General features: G+C 25.6%; 5 protein-coding genes across 7 annotated transcripts; 1 reads left to right on the top strand and 4 right to left on the bottom strand.

Moving 5' to 3' along the window:
- Positions 1–221: 221 nt before the first annotated feature.
- On the bottom strand, positions 222–7,382 carry LOC122848283 (PAN2-PAN3 deadenylation complex catalytic subunit PAN2-like). Its single transcript, XM_044146258.1, is given in 14 exon segments — positions 222–1,135; positions 1,218–2,878; positions 2,960–3,139; positions 3,606–3,852; positions 4,079–4,324; positions 4,399–4,632; positions 5,184–5,280; positions 5,376–5,522; positions 5,584–5,720; positions 5,796–6,009; positions 6,079–6,319; positions 6,322–6,379; positions 6,381–6,748; positions 6,948–7,382. Coding segments are annotated over 14 exon segments (3,918 nt in total). The 5' UTR covers positions 7,021–7,382; the 3' UTR covers positions 222–1,120.
- A 6,557-nt stretch (positions 7,383–13,939) lies between these two features.
- Positions 13,940–14,526, top strand: LOC122848284. Its single transcript, XM_044146259.1, has 2 exons — positions 13,940–14,181; positions 14,271–14,526. Exons 1-2 carry the CDS (start codon positions 13,969–13,971, stop codon positions 14,373–14,375), a joined length of 318 nt encoding a protein of 105 aa, XP_044002194.1. The 5' UTR covers positions 13,940–13,968; the 3' UTR covers positions 14,376–14,526.
- A 249-nt stretch (positions 14,527–14,775) lies between these two features.
- LOC122848286 (activated RNA polymerase II transcriptional coactivator p15-like) lies at positions 14,776–18,740 on the bottom strand. 2 transcript variants are annotated; one of them, XM_044146262.1, is made up of 5 exons: positions 18,715–18,740; positions 15,759–15,874; positions 15,360–15,493; positions 15,029–15,269; positions 14,776–14,940 (listed from the first exon to the last, which is right to left on the bottom strand). In XM_044146262.1, the coding sequence occupies exons 2-5, from the start codon at positions 15,862–15,864 to the stop codon at positions 14,861–14,863; spliced, it is 561 nt and encodes a 186-aa protein (XP_044002197.1). In that variant the 5' UTR covers positions 15,865–15,874; positions 18,715–18,740; the 3' UTR covers positions 14,776–14,860. The 2 variants fall into 2 exon arrangements, with proteins under 2 accessions (XP_044002197.1, XP_044002196.1); XM_044146261.1 differs by lacking the exon at positions 18,715–18,740 and having other exon boundaries at positions 15,759–15,912.
- LOC122848285 lies at positions 16,828–18,346 on the bottom strand. Its single transcript, XM_044146260.1, has 2 exons — positions 18,233–18,346; positions 16,828–18,140 (listed from the first exon to the last, which is right to left on the bottom strand). Exons 1-2 carry the CDS (start codon positions 18,305–18,307, stop codon positions 17,172–17,174), a joined length of 1,044 nt encoding a protein of 347 aa, XP_044002195.1. The 5' UTR covers positions 18,308–18,346; the 3' UTR covers positions 16,828–17,171.
- Positions 18,741–19,073: 333 nt separating the features above from the next.
- Positions 19,074–19,930, bottom strand: LOC122848288 (activated RNA polymerase II transcriptional coactivator p15-like). 2 transcript variants are annotated; one of them, XM_044146263.1, is made up of 4 exons: positions 19,885–19,930; positions 19,607–19,671; positions 19,303–19,531; positions 19,074–19,219 (listed from the first exon to the last, which is right to left on the bottom strand). In XM_044146263.1, the coding sequence occupies exons 2-4, from the start codon at positions 19,664–19,666 to the stop codon at positions 19,137–19,139; spliced, it is 372 nt and encodes a 123-aa protein (XP_044002198.1). In that variant the 5' UTR covers positions 19,667–19,671; positions 19,885–19,930; the 3' UTR covers positions 19,074–19,136. The 2 variants fall into 2 exon arrangements, with proteins under 2 accessions (XP_044002198.1, XP_044002199.1); XM_044146264.1 differs by lacking the exon at positions 19,885–19,930 and having other exon boundaries at positions 19,607–19,869.
- Positions 19,931–20,064: the final 134 nt, after the last annotated feature.

Raw genomic sequence — 20,064 nt, forward strand, 5'->3', positions numbered from 1 at the left:
GTCAGATCGGTTTTTTGATTGCCGAATTGATGGACGGTGAGGGTTCTGAAAAATGAAAAAATGAAAAAACGATTGTCTGAAGTTCTTGGTTCAAATCCAAGTCACGGGATTATAATTTTTTTTTTTTTTTTTTTTTTGACTCCGTCATTAAAAATAGATTGTTTTTGTGATCATGCCTTTTGTAAAATTATAAATAAATAATGAAAACAAGACAAAGTTAATTAATTGTAAAAACATTTATTTAAACTTTGCGTAACAGCAATAGACATGAGACATTGTTTCTTTGTTTTTTTATTTTCTAATTATAATTTAATTTAGTAAACGACAAGCATTACAATTTCTACGTACGTATTTTTTTTCCTGACATATCATTTCATTCATAAAAATATACCGCACATGACTGACTCGTAAAATTTTACATTATTAAGATTTATTTTTATTTTTCGTTATTAAAGATTTTATCTTTGTTTCATTGAAATATCATAGAAAAATAGTCAACAAGTTTTAAAATGTCAGGAATTTATAAATATATATTTAATAATATCTCCAAGATATATATTAATCAATATCAAAATATAAAAAACATTTAAAAAAATGATTGTAGATATTTTTTAATATAAACTGGACAAAAAAAATAAAATAGAAAGACAAAAAAAAATAAAATAAAAATGACATAAAAACCTTTGTCACAATATTTACAATAATTATTGTATTATAAATTTTATGAATATTTATAATATTGACTTGAAAAATTATAAACAATTATAACGATTGCAACTAAATATTCATATGAAATTTTTAATCTCAAATTGATAATCTCAATGTATATCACAAAAAAAGAATAAAAAAAAATAAATTCTCAATGTTTTTCTAAATTATTTCAATCACTGTGAATTTTTCAAATTTCATGATTTTACTATTAATGATAATTGTTACCGATAAAAATGACGATTGTAAATTAAAATGAAAATAAAAAACAAAAAAGAAAAAAACCCCAGTTGTTTAAAAATAAAAAAATAAATTAAGTTAAATTAATAAAATTACAAGTTGATATCTAAATGTTGAGATAGTTGTCTGCATCAATAATTGATGTGACCTCAAATGGGTCCATACCCGTGGATCAACTCTCTGGAACCTTGAAGCGAAAAAAGAAAAAAATAAAATAATGATGATAAAAATAAAAAACAATGAAATTTACTATGTAAAAAAATAAATACCTTCCATTGAAGTTCATTGCCAACATTGTAAAGTTCTTTTAATGCCTCATTCAGTACATTATTTTTTTCCAATTCTAAATATTTATGATAAAGTTCAAGTGCTGCCCGAGCATCTTCAGCAGAATCATGTGTTTCAGATTGTATTTTTTTACCCAAAAAATGCCATGTTAAAAAACGTAATGATACCATACGTCGATGTGGTAAATGAAACAACAATACAGTATCAATAATTTGTTCAGTTGGTACAACTAAATTAATAACTCTAAAATCATTTTTAAGACCATGACCAACAAATATAATACCATTATCAACTAAAAATCTTAATTTTTGATAAGTTGATTTTAATGTTGTTAAATGTTTACTACTAAAATTAGCATCAAGATCACCAGGTAATATACCACTAAATTTTGTTAAATAATCAACAACTTGTTCTTGTGTACTAATATAATCATCAATAAATGGTGTACCTTCAAGTGGACCATGACCACGTATACATGTTATTCTAGCAACTGACATATGACTTGGTTTTATTGTTGACATTTTACCATCACTTCTTAATTCAGATTCTTTTTGATTTAATGTTACAAATTCAGCATCAATACCAACAAGTTCACCTTTTGTTGGCATTTCATCACTAGTCAATGGTGTAAATGTTATACCACGTGTTGTATTAACACCAGTACGTGCAACACATTTATCCTCACCAAATACATCATATGTTAATGGACTTATAAATGGTGATGCTTCTGGTGATGGTACAGCAGTATAATACAATACACATGGTACTTTCCAATCTAAATTAAACCATACAGCTTCTTGTGGTGTTACTGCTGATATACAAAAATCATTAAATATATACCATTGTGCAACAGCTGAACCAGTTGAACGTTCATGATAATTTGGACCAACTCTTATTAATGAAACAAGATGTTTACTTTCTTCACTTGTTTTATCATCAATTAAACATACAACTGCTGTTAATGTATATTGTAATTTATCAATTTTTTGTATATTATTATCCGTATCTATATTTTCATTATTAATTATAATATTATTATCATCAATTTTAATATTATCATCATTATTTTCTGTTAATTGATTATCATTTATTTCACTTGTTCCATTTTCAATAATTAATGGCTTACTATTAATAACTTCACGATTAATTTTATCAAGTTTTTCAACACTTAATTCACCGTCATTGTCTAGAGATATTTCTATACAATGTGGTATCCAAGAATGTGAATAATACAAATGACTTGATGGTACAGTATTTGTTTGTGAATTATTTGTTGTTGGTGTTGTTGGTGTTTGATTTATTGGATCTGGCTCTTTTCCAATATGACGAAATCTACAACCACTTCTTATACAATTTGCACCATAACGACACATTTTAATTGATGAAGGAATTGGACTTGATGATGGACTTTGATCTTTACCATTAACAACTTTTTGCACGACAATATCCATTTGTGTTTGCCAAAAATTTTTTTCTCTTGATGAATCAAGACCACAATTTAGTGCAAGTATTTGTGGTAGTTTTGTTATTCTACGACTTTGTAGGGTTGGATTAAATTTCTGACAATTTTCACACCATGCTGGTGTTACTTTTTCAGGATTCAATGAACGTGATAGTATTTTAGTAAATGGAATTTCTTCATCTATAATTAATCATAAATAATAAGCAGCTTATTATTATTATTCTCATGGTCTTTGTTATTTTTTAAATTTAAAAAACTTACTTGGATTTGTTAGCTCTGGGTATATTAAATTACTGAGTAGCATTATTGATTGTTTTGAACTTTCTTGAGTGCATTTTAGACAACGATAAATATGTACCTGTTCAGCACCAAACATCCTGCTTATTTCTGTCTCTTCTTCACGTACTTCAGTCTCTTCAGTTGGCTTTTTACTCGTACTTTCTATTCAAGTTAACATAAACATACAAATAAGTTAATATTTAAATTACTAAACAGCCCAAATCAATATTATATGCAAATAATAATTTGTCAATAATAAAACCACTTGTGTATTGTTTTTTTTTTGTTTTTCTTTGTTTTTTTGGTTTCATTATAATTTTGTTGTTTGTCATGCTGTTGTTATTATAATTAAATAATAATAATAAATTAATAACTAAAGAATTAAATAAATTAAAAAAAAAAAAAGATGAAAATAATAAATATACGTTGAAAATAATAATAATTATAAATTTTGAAAAAAAATTTTATAAAATACTACTAATGTGTTTTTCAGTTGTAAAATAAAATAATATATATTTTAAATAACATACTGAATAAAAAAAAAAAAATAAAAAAAAATAAAAAATCGAAAAATAAACACAACAATAAGTGTTCCAATGTAAATGTTACACATGAAAATTGTGTTTACCTTTCGTTGCGATCCACATATATTTACCATCCTCATCTGTTTTTTTTTTCTTCTTTTTATCTAAATCATTATTTTTATAACGTGAACCAAGGTCTTGAAGTATACTTGGGAAATCTTGTTCATTGTAGACAAATGGTGCAAATTTTGCTCCTGATTTTGTACGTGCTGCTTCTTCTTCTTCAAGTTGACGTTTTCTAGTTTCAAGAATCTCATAATGTATCTGATGAAGAATAAATCTATTCCAGCTCTATTGGAAATAAAAAAATACATTTATTTTTCAATTATAAAATAATCAAAAGTTCAATTAAAAATATACTTATTTATATGATTTTTTTTTCGTTCAAGTTTCAACAAATTTCGATTGAATAAAAGATTTCCAAAAAAATAAAATAGGTAGTAGATTTTTTCTAAGCTCTTTAAGAACACAAATATTCTTTTTTTTTTTTCTTTAATTATTATTAAATAAAATTTACCTGAATTAATATAAGTAGACTTGTTTTTCTTCTAGCTTCTGGATGTAGATCACTAAGAATAAGTCCAAGTGCAGCTGCCTCTGGTACAGTTCTAAACGCTCGTAGAAAATTTGCAGCTTGACAAGGTGAGCCTCTTGATGTATCAAGCATGTGAAACAAAAATCCTAATTCACAAGAAAGACAAAATTCTCGTTGACAAGCGTGTGATAATAGAGCAGTCCTGATGGGTTCACAGTAATACAGTAACTGTAAAAAATATCCAACAATAATATTAATAAATAATCAATAAAAATAATTTCGATTTTTAAAATAATAATCACCTGCAGCATGGGATTACAGTAGCTATTTGGTAGCGTTGCTTCGAGTCCAGAAAAATTTGTTAAATTAAATTGATCATAATCGAAATCATCATAACCCATTCTCGAATATTTAACTTCTGTTTTTCTATATCTTTTTGGTATTGCAATAAAATTACCATCTTCTGTCTTTGGTCTCGTTTCACCTTGAAACAATTTCGTCACCAATCCACGACGTTTTTCTAAATTGTATGGAATCTATTTTAAAAAATAATCATTAATTTACATTTTAACAACAATATTTAAACGAAATAATTTTTATATTTTCTTGAGGTTTTGGGTTCTCACACACGCACTAAATATCAAAGCCACAGATCATAAATATTAGTAATTTTATATTGACTTAACAAACAATATTATTCAAACAAACAAACCTTTTTTTTTTTTAAATAAATAAATTACAATGTTAATAAATATTATCGCAATGCTCACCAATACTGTTTTTAATTCTTATTTTTTTTTTCTTTCCAGATCAACTGAAATTATATTCAACTCTCTCTTCATATATTCTTTTTTTTTCTTGAAATTCTTGATATTTTTTTTTTAAGCAAAACAACTATAAAAATTTTAAATTTCTTATCAAGAATAATAATAAGTTGGAATGATTTTATCGTTAATATTATAAATACCAAAAATATCTTGATGGAAAAACCCTGGGAAATTGATTGACAAATACAGGAAATTTATGAAATTTTAAGGAAATTATTTGGAGTTAATGGAGCAAAATTACAAGAGAATATTTTTCTCACTTGATTTCGTCGAAATGCTTGGGGATTTGGTGCATAGCCAATTGTTCCTTGCATCTTCATTGTCCTCAGTATTTCAGCATCAATTGCCGGAGTTTTTCTGTAATTAAAAAAAATCACTTGCTATAATCTTCAATGAATTTTAATATTAATAAATAATTTTTCTTTAATTAAAAAATAAAACTATAAACATACCGATAAACTTTTTTTAAAAATTCTTCTGGCCAATCACTGGCAAGTGAATGACCACCATACAACATTGGAATAGCATTCAATCTTGAATACTTGTCCTCAATTTTAATTGGCTCAAGTGTTTCAACAGGATCAGCAAATTCTGTTGGTCTAAGAAAAATTAAATTAAAAGAAAATAGTTAAAATAAATATCCTATATATTTATAATCACCTCGAGAAAGTATTAAACTGAGGATCAGTTGCATTTGTTGCCATAAGATGTAACGAGCCAGCTGCGTCACCAAAGCCCAGACATTTTGATGTTGGTGAAACATCAAAAGATAAGACCATAGCACCACCTGTTGCAACCTGATAAAATAAATAATACAAATATTTATTATAAATCTTTAATACTGACAATAAAAAAAGAAACATTTTATTCACCTGATAAAGACAAGTCAGTGAAGGTTGTACATCAGCATAAATAGTATCAAGTAGCTGCATTTGTCCAAGAGGTGAAACAACAGCAAGACGACTTGAATAGCTTGGTAGAAATTTTAATAAAAGTGGATAAACCATTGTTGTTACTGGTGCAAGAGCTCTCATTTGTCTCAAATCATAAACCATTAAATAGCGATCAGCTGAAAGTCCCTGTCGACTGAAAAAAGCATGTCAATTATGTTAATGAAATATTAATGAAGAGACAATTTGAATTATAATTAATTACCTATTACTAAAGCCACATGTTACAAGATAATTTCCTTGTATATCAAAATCACTCAATGAGCCACCATGTGTTTCAATAGTATGCTCAATTGACAATGTATTTGGATCACGTAAATCAATTCTTCCAACAGTATTACCAGCACATATAAATTTACTATGGTGTCTCAATATTGCACAGCCATTTTCACCAACATGTATCAAGCTAGCTTCTTTGCCTCTTGTTAAATCAAAATCAACAATTTTTCTTGATGACCACCCATTAATAAACGTCCACCATACTGTAGCATACATATGTCAATCATGTTTTTGTGATGTATGAGTAAACAGTGGTATTCCACGACGTAATTGACATCTTAATGCTGTTTGTGTTAAACACAATATTCCTTCGTCAATTGAATGAATATGTCGAACTTCTTGAGTAGCATGAACTTGAAATGATGTGTATTTTTGTAAACCTGAACCGTAATATGATGTAACATGTCCACCTTGATTTCCCATCCACATTAATTCTTCAACAGTATCAAATGTTACTGTTGATACACCAAAACGATGACCACCATCAGCAAGTAGTGTATGTGTTTCTTGAAATTCAGCTCCATCATATTCTTCACCATAATTTTCAGTTGTTGGCATAAATCCATCAACTGATAAATCATATGTTGGCTCTTCCCCTGAATAATCCAAAAATATAAACAAATAAATATTTTAAAAATAAAATTTAAATTATTCCTGATAAAGTTTTTTATTTTTTTAATAGAGCCATTAAGTACCAGGCTTGTTGACATTTTTAAAAGATAAAAATATAAATAAATAATCATTGTATCAACAAGCCAGGTGTCACTTTGAAATGCTTTGTTTTCTTTGTCTTACACAATATATTTTGCTCGTCAACAGTATCAGCTTGAACAGCACCATCATAATGACCAATTATTGAAAAATCCATATTTATTTTTTAAGCATATATCAATAAATTTTTTTTTTTTTTAAATAAATTTTTATATATAAAAATCATTCATGTAAATATCAATGACGTTTGCTCTCGCTCTTTCTTCATCACTCACAGATGATCAGTCATCAGTCGCCTTGGTAACGCACGCTCAATTTTATTATTATTCTACAATAATAAATATGTTTATTTATTTATTTTTTATCACTATGTTTATCAACAATTAAATCCTCAAAATAATTATCAAATACTCCAATTATTTTCATCCAAATTAGGCAAATTATTTTGGTTTAATGAAGCTGGGATCCAACGTGACTTTTATTTATGCCAGATTTTTTTTTGCAATGGCCTGTCATGGCCTTGAGACTGACACTAGTGACATCTATCATTTAAAAAAACAAGAAAAAACAACTAATTAAAACAATTCTATCTTATCAACAATGCTTGTCTTTTTTTTTTAATTTAATTGTTGAAATTTAAATTGTTTTTTGATTGAAATTGGATCAGCGAAAATTTCAGATTTATTAGACACAATTTTTAAGCCCAATTTGTGTTTATTTTTAATTAAAATAATTGATTTTTAATTTACTGGGTCAAGTGTAAATTTAGCTTCATGTTTTTTTTAAAAAAAAAATAAATGAAAAAATAAATAAACAATTCAATGGAAACTTGGCTTAATACGCGTGTGTTTCTTTAATTCCCGCGCTAAAAAAAAAAAACAAACATAATAACATTTAGAATACTATTGTTATTTAATTAATAACATAAATTAATATACTATATTTGTATATAATTTTTTTTCAATAATGCAAAGTAGTTTAATTGTTGTCACGAAATTAGTTTAAAAATAAAAAAATTTGCGATGAATATTGTCGTCAGCAATGCTTATTTCTGATTCGTTAACAATTTTTTTTATTCTTCTTGGCTAATAACAGAATGTTGAGTTGTTTTTTCTACCAAAAATCAAGGTCATCAACATCAATTGTTGATGAATTAATAATAAATATTTATTAAACAAAAAAATGGTTAATAATATTACAAAAAATATTGATATTGATAGTTATTAAAGTGATTTAAGGAAAAAAACAAAAAAGAGCAAATATCAAAAAGCGTCGTTAGCAATGTTAGCATTATCATAATATAATTAATAAAAATATATATGATAAAAAATTTTAAATGTTGTCAATGGGTCTTTTGTGTAATTTGATATATTAAATTAAATTAGTTGATAATAATTTTAATTTAATTAGACGTAAATATGGAACCAATTTTACCATCTGAATTGGCAAGACTTGTTCTTGGTAAGTTTATTATTAGCTTTTAGAAAATTTCCAACAACAGCAACAAGCTTTAACCTGTCTTTCTAAATTTATTTATTATTTCAATTGTCATTTGTTAATTTATATTATTGTATTGGTAAATTGTTTTAATTGTTTTTCATTTGTTTTTTGTTTTTCAGGTTATCTAGAACAAGAAAATTGCCAAGAAGCAGCTAAGGTATTTTTTGATACATCACCAGATCTGAGCGAGTATAGAAAACTAGCAAAACTTGGCAAACCATTTGGCAAAAAAATATATGGTTTGACATTAAATAATATTGTTGAAAATCTTGTATCAGCAAGTATGTTGCTACAAGAAAAATTATCACAAATATCTGATTCTGGAAGTTCAGATCATATTAATATACTTAAACAAAGTAATAATTTAATGGAGCAATTGAAATTTATATTGGATGAAAAATTTCAACGTTTTTATGTAAATATTAGTGTACCAACACCAAATACATCAACACAAACAACAAGTGGATCACCAATAATTTCAAGTAGCATGAGAAAACGTAAAACAAGTGTGACGATTGAACGTAAAGACAACAAAAATTAAATATATTAACAAATGATCAAGATCAAGTTAATAATATTGAAGCAACAACATTAAATCAACTTCCTGGACATTCAAAAAATCTTCATGATAGTCCACAAAAACAAGAAGTTAATAAACAACAACAACAACAACAACAAGTTGAATTTGAAGTACCACAAATTATTGAACAGCCAAAAGAAATTACTGTAAATGATAATCCAACAAATCAAGTAATACCAACAACATTACCAGCATGTGCAATTGATACTCAAAGTGCAACTTGTTCAACTGGTACAGATACTGAAGAGTTGCGACAATTTACAACAACAGAAGTACAAACAAATCCAATTGATAATTCAAATCATGATGAACGAATTAAAAATCTTAGTTTATTATCAAATGCATTATTAAGTAGAACAGAAATACATGAAAGAATAGCTGAAAATATTAATAATGAAAATCGTGATTTGAGTAATCATGAAGTATCTGATTGTAATGCATCAATGACAGCACAATTAAATGCATATATTGAATCAATTGTATCAAAAACAGAAAGAGATCCAATATTTGAAAATTTTATTAGTGGTATTATTAGACCAGAGACAGATGATACAGAGCCTGAAACAGAAATGAGTCCAGATGAAGAAGATCCTATTGATGTTATTAATTTACAAGATAATAAATCAACTAGTCCACTAATATTTCATGAACAACAAGACATTGAATTACCATTAGATAATCCTGTTACGAATGAATTGGATAAAGAAAAAAATAATTTACCAATTAATAATGATAATTGTTATAAAAATAATGAAGAAATTAAATCACTTGATGATATGAATGCTGCTGCAATAATGGGAATAATGAGTGTAAATGCATTAAATGAAAAAATAATTGAAGAAAATAAACCATTAAATATTGAAGAAGAAAAAGTAGAAGAAAAAATGTTGATAATTTACAAATAACAGATAATGTTATACCAAGTGAAGCTATAAAACCTAATAATAAATTAGAAAATAAAAAAAAACCAAGAAAAGCAAGATTATCAAAACGTGAATTAAAGCCACCTGTTAAAATGGATGTTGGAGTTATGGAAGTTCCAATGTTAATTAGATGCTCAAATGAAGAAATTAAAAACCATCAAAATGATTTCAAACCTATAGCACCAAAGGGTCCAAATAGACCAGTATTAATTGCGCCAAAAAATTGTAATAATATACAACAAGCTAGGCCAATTTTTGTTAAAACAGTTAATTTAAAATTTCCAGTTAACAAAACAGATAATCAATGTGTTAATTCAACTGTAACATCACTTTCTCAAGAAATTGTGATTCAGCCAGCACAACAAATATTTCAGTCAGTACAACAAATGATTCAACCAGTACAACAAACAATTCAAACAGTACAACAAATAGTTCAACCAGTGTCAGAAATATTTCCATCAATACAACAACAAATAGCTCCATCAATACAACAACAAATAGTTCCATCAATACAACAACAAATAGCTCCATCAATACAACAACAAATAGCTCCATCAATACAACAACAAATAGCTCCATCAATACAACAACAAATAGCTCCATCAATACAACAACAAATGGCTCCATCAATACAACAACAAATAATTCCATCATCACCAATAGTGCCAGATAATTGTAAAAATGATACAGAAGGATTTTCTTTATCACCATATTTAAAATTTGATCGACCACCACAAGATCCATCATGTATATTACAATTTGAAATACCAAATGACACAAATAATGACAATGAAGCTTCAACATCAATGATACATTCAGATTCAATAATAAAAAGAACACCAAGAACATTATTAAAAAGTCGAGCAAATAATCATCGTTTAAGTCTTTCAACTCCACGTAAAAGAATAAGCCATATTAGAGCACTTGATTTTAATACACCAATTAAAGGAATTAAAAGTAATAGAAGAATGAGTGATGCTAATAATAGTCAAAGATTAACAGGAAAAAAATTACTTTTAAAAACAAATAGTAGAACTAGTTTATTTAAATCACCAAATAAAACATTATCAATTAAAAAAATTAAAACTCCAAAAAGATTAAATACATTAATTGATCATAATAATAGTAATAGTAATAATGATAATAATAATAATAGTAATAATAGAGTACCAATTGCAACTCGTGGTCCTGAACCAAAATTAAATGGTGGTTGGGATAAATATACTGGTGTTGGTATGATTATTGATGGCTTGTCATCACAATCAAGTTCATCACCAGAAAAAAAACCAACACCAACTAAAAAAGCTTGGGATGCTGATTTACGTGGTAAAATAAATATCATTACAAATGTTAAAAAACCAGCTGTTAGAAAAAAACGAATAGCTAAAATTAAAAAAGACAAAAATGATAAATTAAATAATATTGAAAAAAAAGATATTGAAATTGATAATGATGATAGCAATAATAGTAATGAAAGTGATGCTATTAAGCCAGTTGATACAACAGCAAATACGTCAATTGAAAATAATGTAAAATTAAATAATCAAAATACAAAAAGTATAACAAAAAAATATGCAACATTAAAAACATTAACAACAAGTGTCACAAAAAAAGAAATAAGTAAATCATTAAATACATCAATAGATTTAGTTAATAAAGGTAGTGGTGCATTTTCAAAAGTTAATCCTGGTTTTATCCAAAATTTAAGTGAATTAGAAACACCAAGAAAATTTGATAATAGTAATGGTATACCACCAACACCAAGAATAACAAGTCCACATAGTAATCAAACAATATTTTCACAATTAAATGATGATTCTGGTAAAATTCAAACATTTCCACCGACTCCAGAATTTCCACCAACACCAAATATCGTTATAACACCAAGACAATCATCTGATATTACAATTGACACAACAAAAGATTGTCAATTTGTTGGTTGTTCAACGTATTATCAGCCAAGTTGTGAATTGAATGATGATAAATTAGTTAAAATAAAAAATGATAATATAACTATTGAAAAAATATCAACATCAACAACGACAACAACAACAACAACTACAAAAATATCTGGTATAACTGATGTAAAATCATCAACATATAAAAATGATGTAACACAATATGAAGTTATTAAAGGTCATTTACCACGTGAAGATAAATCTACAGAATTAAAAATGTCATCAAATGATATTGATAAAATAAATAAAGATAGTAATATGATAAATAATAGAGAAACGTCAAATATAACTAGTAATAATGATTCAAAAAGTCTTTGTAAAAGTTTTGAAACAAGTGGAACAGCTGATGATTCATCAGACAGTGATAGTGGTAGTTCATCATCATCATCTTCATCATCTGGCTCGTCATCTTTTTCTAGTATGAATGATACAAATACATCATCAAGAATATCAAGTGGTAAAAAAATTAAAAAATCAACAAGTAATAAAGATAAATTTAAAGAATTATTTGGTGATCAAGAAAGTGATATATCTGGTATTGCAAAAGACAGTCCAATAATAACATCAACAAATAAAATTGATATTGACAACAATAAAAATACAAAAAAAGAAAATGAATCATCACCGACAAAAGTATTTTCAATTATTAAAACAGATGATATGTTGAAAGATATTGATTTAGAAACACCAGCAAAAGATGAAACAATTTTAAATGAAGAAGATATTGGTGTAACACCAAATAGCTCAAAACCAGGTGTTAAAAATTTAACAAATTTATCGTCAACAATTGCTGCAACAAATAATACAAATAATATGTCACCACCATCAGTAGCTATTAATAAAAATCAATCATCAAAAATAATAAAACCAACAATTGTTAGTGTTAAAAAAATATTACCTGAAAATGCTGTACAATTAAAACCAATATCACAATATTTAAATAATATACCACCTGTACAAAATTCAGCAAATACACGTGATTCAGCAAAGGATGCAAAATTAAGTGCTGAATTAGAAGAAAAAAGATTACGTACAATTAATAAATTAAATGCTGGTACAACAAAACAACCACCAAAAAAGTTGACTAAAAAAAATACATTACCATTAAATAATGATAATAAAATTCAACAACAACAGCAACAACAAAATGATAATGATATTAAAAAAATCCAAGAACCATTTACAGTTAATAAAATTGAAAAGAAAACACGTGTATCAAGAGTACCAGCAAAACAAATTGTACAAACAAACAAAATTGATGATACAACAGCATCAACAGCTGATAAAATAATTGATCAGTCATCATCATCATCATCATCATCATCACCACCAGTTAAACCAGTTCCAGCTTTAATTGGTTTACGTAAATCAGCAAGAAATGCTGAAAAAATTGCAGCTAAAAGAGGTGTAAGTGAGCCACGTGAAAGATCTGGTAATGCAAAAAAACAAATGCATGAAAGAAAAGCACAATCAACAAGAGAATCAAATGTTAATGATGATATTATCATTGACAATGATATATTAACAACAAATAATATTGTAAATAATTTACAAGAAATAAATAAACCAGTTGATAATGCAAATAAACAAGATGAAATAAAAGAAGATAATAAATTAATAATTGATAGTATCAAAGAACCAGTAAAGTCAAAAGTTGATATGGTAAAAAGAGATTTATTTAGTGATGATGAACAACAAAATGATAAAGTAACAACAAGATCAAAAACAAAAAATATCAGTCAATCAAAAATGTGATAATACTGAAATAAATACTGGTAATAATGATGAAAAAATTGATGTACTTGAATGTCTTGAGCTTGTACCAACAAAAAATATTGATGAATTTGATATTAGTTTAGAAACTGATTATCAACATATTGAAATATCATTTGTATATGATGAAAACACAGTAGTACCAAAGAAAAAAAAGAAAAAAGAAAATATAGTAATTCAGAACTTGAATGTAGAATACAGATTGATAATGGTGGTGAAGATGAATGGAAATTATTAACAGCACCACCACGTGAAGAAATATTTGCAATGTTGCCAGAGAAAAAAAGCTCCAAGAAAAGACCAACAAAAAACAACAGTTAAAGCTAAAATAATAAAAAAAAAGTGTACCTACTATTGTTAGAAAAAGAACAATGCCAGTTAAATTGAGAAATAGTAAATCAATTGTTTCGGCTATTGACTCGCAACCATTGGCAACATCATCACCAGTTGATAATACAACACCAAGAAATATTGAAAAACAAGTTGTTGTTGCTGGTGGTGCTGGTGGTGCTGTTGATGAACCAAAAATTGAAACAACAAAAACAAAAAAAAGAAAAATAACTGACACACAAGATAGCAATCAAGTAAGTTTTTTTTTTTAATCAAATAAATTATTTAAATATAATTATCATCAATTGTTGATTAATAATTAATAATTTCTTTTTTATTTTAGACAGAAAATAAAAAACCACATCTGTCAGTACCAAATGCTGAAGATTTGTTGAAAAAGTTAAAGATTGGAAAATTAATGGATCATGTACATGGTCCAGATAATTAATTTTTCTTTTTTTAATACAACTGTTACGTTTTGAAAAAAAATTAATTAGATATTAACAATGCTGTGCATTTATTTAACTTGTAATCAATGTATAGTTAGTTTTTAAGTTATTTTATTCAAAGAGACTGAAATATTGTGACAACTTTATCAAATTGACGTTACAAAAATATTTTTTTTTTTTTTTTGTTTTACCTCTAAGTTACAGTATTTTTTATAAACAAAAAAAAAACTATTCTTTAAATATTAACCGTGTATTTTTAACCTAGCTCTTGATAGTTTGAAAATAAAAAACAATAATAATTTTTGTATGAAAAATTTTCTAAATAAAAGAAAATGTTACAAAAATAATTGAATTTTAATTTTTTTTTCATGACAATGACATTATTAATAATGACCTGATTATTTGTTTATTTTTTTTTTTAAGGAAAATTGAAATACAAAAAATAATAATAATTGAGTTATAAAAGGAAAAAAAAATATTATTATTATTTTGACTTGACAACTTTGTCAATAGCTTCAACGTTTTCCTTGAGCTTTTCCCATTGAGCTAAGTTGAGTGATATTCCTGAAAATTAAATGATAATTTGTAGGCTTTTTTTTTTTTATTTTTTTTTTGTTAATAAATAAAAATTGAGAATGCTTTTTTAATATACCTTTCATGCCAGGTTTGAGATCACCAGTATTTTTGTCAAGATACATTTCACGAATATCAACATAATTTGTTCCACGGAATTCAGTTATTGCAACACGTTTTTTATTACCAAGTTCCCATGATTGATCCTTGTCACCATCATTTTTACTTGATGAACTTTGCTTCTTCTTAGATGCAGATTGATCTTCGCTTTTTGATTTTTTTTCTTCCTTTCTTGGTCTTTTCTTGGTTTTTTGTTCTTGCTAATGATAAACCAATAATTTTATTTGTTTAAGTTAATTTTTAATTATCAATTATCAATTATCAAGTAGTAAATTATTATTGTTTTTTACCTCGCTGCTACTGCTGCTGCTTGATCCAGACTTTGAATCATCATCACTTGAAACAATTTCCTTAGATTTTGGCATTTTTAAAAATGAATCGAAATCGTTTGCCCAAATATCCTCGTATTTATCACGATTGCTGTCTAAAAAACAAAATATAAAAAATAATTTACAAAATAATTTAACACAAAAATTTAGGTTAAAAAATAAAATAAATTTTAATTACTAACAAAAAAGTTGTCACACAAAAATTATGAATCATATAAATTTCAACAAATAAAAATTAATATATCATTTAATATCAATTGATTAAACATATAAAAATAATAATAATAATAAATAACAACAAACTTTAACAATAATCAAATCTCTATTACTTAATTTTTTTTTTTCTTTTATTCAACTTACCTCTGACAGAACTTGATGAAATAACACGAACAAATGAATTTGTTGAAGTTAAAGGACGACAATGACTAATTGTTGATCCTAATCTTTGCAAAAGATGAATAAACATGTATAAAATTGTAAATTTATGACAACAACATGAGTTGATGATGAAAACAAAAACACAAAAGAGAAAAAAAATAAAAATAACCGAAATTAATATGGCGGCTTGGATATAAAAATTTCATTGGTTGAAAATAAAAATTAGCGGGAAAAAAGTTGTTTGAATTAGTATTCATTTATTTATTTTATTTTTAGGAAAATACAAAAATATACATATAACGTACAAGTTATATAATACAAATTATTTATTTATGTATTTTGATTATGTATTTTACCATTTAAATATTACCTTAAATGATAAATGGCGTTTGCTGGAGAAAATTGATTTCACAAGCTGGAAATGCACATGTTTCCTCATTAATCCTGGAAGAAATATTTTAACCAGAAATTTGTGCAAATAATTTATTGGGTAGTCTTGCAATTTCTTTACGAACAAATGTATTTTCTGGAAGTGTTAAATATTCATAAAAATCTTTACAAGAATATTTTCTAAAATTATATTCAACCAGCATGATGTTACGAATATTTTCAACTACCAATGAACCTCTTTCATCAGTCCAATGAGAATTTATTAAATTAAAAATTCTTTCACAGTTTGCATTCAAACAAGGAATGGCAAAAAAATATTGTATTATTTTAATTAGCTCTGAGTCATCAGCATCAGTATAATTAGCAGAAAAAAAATCAGCAATTTTAGACTGAGAATTCTTTGAAAAAAAAACATCATCTTGTTTTTTTTTTTGTAAAAATTGTTTTAACTTAATAAATTCATCGAAAACAATATCTTCATTAATTGCAATATTTTTTTTATCCAAGTACTCAATTGATGCTGCGATATCATCGTATTTAAGAGTGACATTTTTTTTAAAATCAAGCCATCTAAAACACTGTAATAAAATAAAAATATATTGTTAATAATTAAATAGAAAAATTAATAAATTTATAAATGAAAATAAAATATTTTTCTTACTTTTAATTCAGTGAAATTTTTTGTTTTTTCTAATAAATATTCAAGACTTGTTTTATAAACACATACAATTTTTTCATCAAATTTATTGAAACTCGTTTCTTTATTTCTTTCTGCTCCCAACGATTTAAAAATTTCCTCAAATGCTTCTGCCACTGCTTTTTTGATACTCAATAGCATATATTTAGCTTCTATTTTTTCTTTTAAATTAACAGTAACAGCTTTAATTATATTCATGACTTCCAGCATGCTGTTATCTTCTTTCTCAAGTTTCATTTTTTTCATGAAAAGTATACAAGAATGAATACAAAAACTCCACATAACATTGACCATCAGTTGATGAAAAATCATACAACGATTGAGGTATTTTGTTTTGATACAAAAATAAGTTTTAAAACCGTAAAATTTGAGTGAATCCTATGAATCACTGGATACAACCACATCCATCTTGTTTTATAATTATGAATTAATTTTTTTTGTAAAATTTCTAAAGATTTAATCAAACTTTTTAGTTTTTCATTTCTCACATTGTACATTGAAAAATAAATATACATTTGCTGAATGAGTGAATTTATGTCATAAAGACCAAACTGGTCAAGACCACATGAAGCAGCATTATGCAATATGTGAATTGGACAACAAATACCAACTAAATTTGGATTTAAATTTGTCTTTAATAATTCAAAAATATTATTATCATTTTGACAATCGTTGGCAGCAAAATGAGTGTTGATATTGTCACCAGAAAAAGCAATGGTTTTTGTTTTTAAATTATATTTTTCAAGAAGATTATCAATTTTACTGGCAATTAGTTCATCATCATCATCTACTATTGATGCTACATCAAGAAGCCTTACTTGAATTCCTCCTTTTTTAACATCAAAATATTGTATTACAATTGGAGAAATTTTTTTAGAGCCATAATAATTACTATCAGTTGCAAGACTTATGAATGGAATATTTTTAATATCTGTTATTATTGTGTCTATTGCATGAACTGAGAGAATATCATTTATTATTGCTTCTGACTTGTTGTGTTTACAAGATATTTTTTGTGATATTAAAGAATTCATGTAAGTTAAAGGTGTAATTTCACTTGTACAATGCCTTAATTGATGAATTTGATGGTGATATATTTTGTGATAGGCTACAGCACCTTCAGCTGCTTGTAGTCTTGTAGCTTCATCTAGAGGTTTATCAATAGGCAATTGATGTATTGACCTTGGAGTTGATGCACCTTGAATTACTTTTGATGAAGTTGTTTTTTTTGACAAGTTGTCAGCATCATTGGACTTCTTCTTGGGCTTTTGCGTTTGCTATTGACAAACAAATAATTTGTTTTTTTTTTATTTCAAATTTTTATAAAACAATTTTAATTAATAAGGAATAAATTAGGATTATTATTTACCTCATTGTTGCTGTTGCTGTTGATGCTGGATTCAGAATTCCAACCATAATCAATAGTTATTTCAGTATCTAACATTTTTTAAAATAAATTAAAAACGTTTGCCCATATATTAATCTACAAAAACAAAATAAAATATATTTTAAAAAATCATTCAATAGAACAATTTAAGTTAAAAAATAAAATTAATTTTAATTACAAACAAAAATATTGTCACACAAAAATTCTGTATTATTTAAAATATCAACAATTAAAAATTAATATATCATTAAATACCAATTGATTAATTATATTAAAAAAATAATAATAAACTTCAACAGTTTATATTTTATAAATAATCAAATCTCTATTATTTATTTTTTTTTTCTTTTATTCAACTTACCTCTGACAGAACTTGATGAAATAACACAAACGAATGAATTTGTTAAAGTTAAAAGACGACAATGACAACTTGTTGATCCTTCTCTAAATAAAAATAAACATGTATAAAATTGTAAATTTATGACAACAACATGGCTTGATGATGAAAACAAAACACACACAAAAGAAAAAAAATATAAATAAATAACTGAAAACTTGGATATAAAATTTGATTGGTTTAAAATTCAAGGGAAAAAAAAATTCTCTAATCACAATATTATTACTGAAAAATACACAATATCTTTATTTATAATAAAAATAAATAATATTAAATGTAAATTACATAATAATTAATTATTTATTTTATTTAAATTTTTAATTTTTAATTTTTAATTTTATTTAACAAAGAACTTGCCATATTTTTTGACAATTTTGAAATGAATAATGAAAGAAAATGTTTAGTTAATATTATTATTTTTTTGTTTGATAAGGCAAGTGTGAGAAAAAATAATAAATTATACTTGAAGATGAGAATACATTTAATAATTTAAGATCTTGACTTAAATATTTTGTCAATGTCTTCAATTGAGTCTACTAATTTTCTCCATTGTTCAACACTCAAAGAAATACCTAGATGAAACATAAAAAAATAATTAAATTCATTGAGCTTTAATTTTCCAATTGTAAAAAACATTATGATAAATGATTAATACCTTTTTTAGTTGGTTTCAATTCACCAGAATTTTTATCAGTATACATTGTTCTGATGTCAATCAATGTTTTTCCTTTAAATTCACGAACAGTTACTTGTTTTAAATTGCCAAGTTCCCAGACATCATCTTGTTTGTCTTCAGTACTTGATGAAGCTTTTTTACTTGATGTTTTAGCAGCTTTTTCTTTTTTTTCTTCCTTCTTCATCTTTTTTTTCTTTGGTTTTTCATCCTGTTAATTTTTTTAACAAACAAAATTATTAATTTTTCAAATTTAAAAAGCAAATTTATTTAATGGAAAACTTACTGCACTGCTGTTGCCATCACTGCTATCAGTTGATGAAAGATATTCCTTAGATTTTGGCATTTTTACTAGAATCAATTATCATAAAAAGAAATTAACATAAGTACATATTTTTTTTGATAAAAAAAAATACAAAAACTTGGTCAACAAGACAAAGCATAACCTCAGTTTTTTTTTTTTAAATATTAAATTATAAATGAAATTAATTGATTTATATGTTTGATTATTATTTTAGTGAAAGATTGCAGCTTATATTATCTGATAGTGATTAAATGCATTACCTTGTAATCTTGATTTATTTATAGATTAGATAAAAAAACAATTATAAACAATAAAAGCCGGTATAAAAATAAATAATAACGAAAAAGAGAGCAAAAGAGAGAGATGTCTGAGCGAAAGAGAGAGCAATATAAAAATGGCGGAGCCAAAAAAAAAATAAAGGCACGAAAGTTTAAAAGATT

The sequence above is a fragment of the Aphidius gifuensis genome, linkage group LG2 (assembly GCF_014905175.1).
Source record: "Aphidius gifuensis isolate YNYX2018 linkage group LG2, ASM1490517v1, whole genome shotgun sequence".
In the NCBI taxonomy this organism is placed as follows: domain Eukaryota; kingdom Metazoa; phylum Arthropoda; class Insecta; order Hymenoptera; family Braconidae; genus Aphidius; species Aphidius gifuensis.